Below are 4318 nucleotides of genomic sequence, written 5' to 3'. Positions count from 1 at the left end.
TTAAGAAATAAGAATCACTTTACTAGTAAATAAGAGCAAAATATAGCATTAATCTTCTTATACATAGCCACTCAACATTTCATGTATCAAACTTGTAACGAACATAAAGAACTCACATGGGCTAAAAGGGGAGGTAAAAACTAAAGGCTGTCTTTTTTCTTTTTTTTATAGGACCCAAAAACAATAGCAGAACAAAAACAAAATTTAAGGTATCTACAGGATTCTAGTGGAGCAGTTTTAACTCCATGGCATCTTCCTTACAAATACTGACTTGATAGATACCATAACCTGAAATTTCTTACTAGCATTCCTATGGCGATTGGTGCTCAGAAAGTAAACATAACCCTAGAACATATAGCATTCAAAGCTCAATCTCTCTACCAAATACCCAGCTGAAAGGAACAGGAGCCTTCTGCTTGGCCCTGGCTTGTGCCCTCTCCTCCAATTTTCTAATACGCGGAGCCAGACCACATACATAATCTTGCGCTTTGTGTCCTTCACCAGAAAGACCTGTCAATTTCTCTATTTCCCATCTTCCCACCAGAAACTCAAGAATATCTGCATAATCCTTTGCAGTGTACACGCCAAGGCGTTGAGCAACAGCAGAGAAGTGTTCGAAGAGGTTGTCATCCCGGCCATCATACATCAGATGAGCTGGCATCGAGATTTTTTTCCTCATCATGTCAGCGACAGCCAATACAGTGCCATCTGGGTCAACTTCAAATAGCTTCTCCACAATCTTGGTATATGCAGTCTCATGACGCTTCTCATCTGCAGCAATGATACCACATACCTGTGCTAGTTTCATGTCCCCATACTCCTTAGCATGACGAGCTGTATTTCCATGAGAAATGAAGGTTGCCCTCTCTTGGAAGGAAGTGTAGATAAAACCCAGATACGGGTTGTTTTCCGTGCGAGGATCCTAAAAGTTAAGTATCAAATGCATGAAAAAATATCAACTTAAACAAGTGCACCATAAGAGAGGAAGTCTTAGCCACAAAGGAATGATTATATAACAATTCAATCTTGTTTTTCTGCTTACCTGATTAACAGCTAGAAACATACTGCTTAATTAAATAAAATGCCGACATGTTAATCATGCACCTCAACTCTCCCAATGCATTATTTAGCCAACATGAAACTCAGGTTAATTGCAGCATGAATTTAATGCCACTGACAAGCAACTCATCTTTGCATCAACTCTCCAAACAACAGACAAGGCAATACAGTTGGTCGGATAGGCAAACTACTGTGCAAATGGAGGGGATCTCAGGACGCAGACAAATTTATTTCAAGATCAAGCGATGCATAAGTACGTACTGCATAATAAATTAATCATCTCTGCGTTCACAATCGTTTAAGGTAGGGAATAAATCAGAAAAAGTGGGAGGAAGAGAATCAAGTACCCTCCTTGAGTAAGATCAAGAACAAAAACTAGTATCCAAACAGAACCCACATGCAAATGCATAAAGAGAAAGCATTTGAAGTACACTCCTTGAGTAAGATCAAGAACGAAAACTAGTATCCAAACAGAACCCACATTCAGATTGAAGTCATGTAAATTTTGAGTTCTGTATGCCTAAGAGAATATGGAGAAAAAAAAGGAATAGTAATTTGAGCTTGTCAAATGTACTATCAGAACCTTTTCTCCATATATAACACAACTAATTCTCTATTATCAATAGTTTTACCAAATCTGAGAATCTTTTAACTGCGTGAGATTCGGCTCATCTATGTGCAGGCTCATTCAGACAGACAGACAGACACAGATACCACAGACACTCTGAAAGAAACCTGCTATCAGATCAGTTTAATGACAAATAACTATAACAGATAAGTCTGTATAATTTTTACCAATAAATCTCCAAGATGATTTGAAAGCTTAAAAGTGATAGCAGAATGCAGAGAAGCAAGCTTACCATCCCTGAGCCAATGAGGTACTGAATTGTCTTTTCAACTTGCCTCATATCAACTCTTCCAGAAAGATATAAGTATTTGTTGAGAAGGTCACCATGCCTATTTTCCTCGGCAGTCCATGCCCTCGTCCAAATGGCCCAAGGAGTTAGGCTGGCACCAGTTTCATCACGAACGCCATCCAGGGTGTTAAGCATTGTCTGATAAGTTGGAAGAGCCTCCTCTGTGATCATATCTCCAACTAATACAACAAAGTATTCATCAGGAATTTCCTTGCACCTCTCCCTTAGCTCCTTGATCTGCTCATCAAATCCTTCTGAGGCAGGATCAGGAAGAAAGTCACTGGCCTGCCAACACTTCTCAACAGGCTTTAGGTGCACCAAGATATTATTCTCAGCCCAATCATGCAGGGAATCAAAGATTTCACGCTTCTCTGGCGGCATGGAATGGGTAACTTGAACATGCACCTCTCGTGGAGGACTGAATGGCTTCTTCAGATTTCCACCTTCCCTACAATTAGCAGAAGCAGAATTAGAATTATGCACTTTTGAAAAGATTAGCTACAACAGCAAATTTAAGTCTGAATCTAGTTCAAGGCAAAAGATTATCTGGTCCCAAGAAGAAAAACACTAGTCAGGAACAAAGCAATGAATGACGCCATCAATACTCCCCTTTTTTTTGGTTTGGGGGGGGGGGGCGGAGAAAAGAATTCCCCCTTACTTTTTCACTCACCTTTTACTATTGTTTTTCAAGTAGTTACCTCCCAAAGTAGGTCCGGAGGTGTGATCAAACATTCATATATATACATATGAAGAAAAGACTCTACCCAGTTCAACTTTTCCTACATGAAGAAGTAAACCACAGAAATCTGTCCAACCTATTGGTAAAGTACATTGACAGAACCAGTTCTAATTCTGACAGTCAATCAGTACAATGATGATATTCTAACCAATGCGTGCATTATCAATTTAAATGACCCAGCGGGGGATAAAGCAATATGACCCTCAATAATGACTAAGCTAGTGGCAAATAAGAGATAATAGAAAAAAATCAATAAAGGTATTTCAAGTCAGAGGCGGATGTAGTGCAGAAGTTATGGGTTCATCAGAACCCAATAGCTTTAGCTCAGACTTTTTATATGTTCTAATAAAATCTACTAAATCAGCATACATAATAGATTTTGAACCTGGAAACTCAAATGGTTTTTTTATGACAGCAGTGACCTGGCCACCTTGCGTACACCTCGACTATTTCACCAGGTACCTGCTACCTTCCATCAACACAAGTAACTTCGCCCACTTAGGCAAAGGGGGAAAAATTAACTATTGTTTTTTGCCTCCACTAGGTCTTGAACCTGAGCCCTCATATAGTTCTCCCACTTTACTGATAAATGAGTTGTGATAGAATTTTGAAGTCGGACCCATAAAGTTCAAATCCTGAATCCGCCTCCGTCTCAAGTAAGGATCACATAGAATATTCATGCATATGCAGATCCACTAATCAAATTTGCATCAGATTTCAGTTTTACTTTTTTTTTTTTTTTTTTTTTTTTTTTTTTTTTGGGTGGTGGTGCTGCCTGGGCTAGCTTTTAATTGCCTCCACCAATCCACATTCCACTGGGCAGCCTGTTATATCCCACAAAGATTTGCGCAAATGAACTCATACTGAGGGTTGTTTGGCTCGTGGATTAAATTATCCTGAAATTATAATCCTTGGACCAATTTATCCCACCTGGCAGGTGGGATAAAATAATCCCTAGTTTTATGGGATATTCAGGATTAAGTTTGAGATTTAATTTATACTGTGTTTGGTTGAAAGTGTAAATTTATTGATCTCAGGTTGTTAGTCCTATGCAGCTATGGCTCAACCGCTCAGCTCTCCACTTGGTGTCACGCATCACCTTGTTATCAAAACATGCACAAGGAACAAGAGAAAAATCTACTCTACTAACACATTAAATCAGTGCACCCCGAAGAGAAGAGATATAACTAGATATAAAATATAAAAAAATAAAAAAGACAGCCCCGTGCACGAAGTTCCCGCTATGCGCGGGTTACGGGGAAGGTGTGGTTCGATGTACGCAGTCTTACCCTGCATTTCTACAAGAGGTGGTTTTCACGGGTCGAACCCATGACCTCCTGTGCAACTTTATCAATCAGGCCAAGGCTCCCTTCAGATATAAATAGATACACAGGCAGAAAAATAAAATTTTCATTCAATCAGGAAAAAGAGCAAAAAAAGTACACCGACATACCAATAAATATACAAACAGGAAAGATCACAGATTTCAAGATACGCCATGCAATAGCATCAACTACCACCAATCCACATACATACAATTACGATCAGAGAATACCAACAACATCCAATATTTCAGAAACACTACGAAGGGGTCAAAAAAGAA

General features: G+C 39.2%; 1 protein-coding gene across 1 annotated transcript; it reads right to left on the bottom strand.

Annotated features, from left to right (window-relative positions):
- Positions 1-2474, bottom strand: LOC132042590 (stearoyl-[acyl-carrier-protein] 9-desaturase, chloroplastic; the record flags this gene model as incomplete). Its single annotated transcript, XM_059433109.1, has 2 exons — positions 1-922; positions 1920-2474. Coding segments are annotated over 2 exons (1116 nt in total), but the record flags the coding sequence as incomplete, so codon positions are not given.
- Between the last annotated feature and the right edge of the window lie 1844 nt (positions 2475-4318).

Source organism: Lycium ferocissimum, unplaced genomic scaffold, assembly GCF_029784015.1.
Source record: "Lycium ferocissimum isolate CSIRO_LF1 unplaced genomic scaffold, AGI_CSIRO_Lferr_CH_V1 ctg16389, whole genome shotgun sequence".
Classification (NCBI taxonomy): Eukaryota; Viridiplantae; Streptophyta; class Magnoliopsida; order Solanales; family Solanaceae; genus Lycium; species Lycium ferocissimum.
The sequence above is the reverse complement of the archived record's forward strand: the minus strand, read 5'-3'. Positions and strand labels throughout refer to the sequence as shown.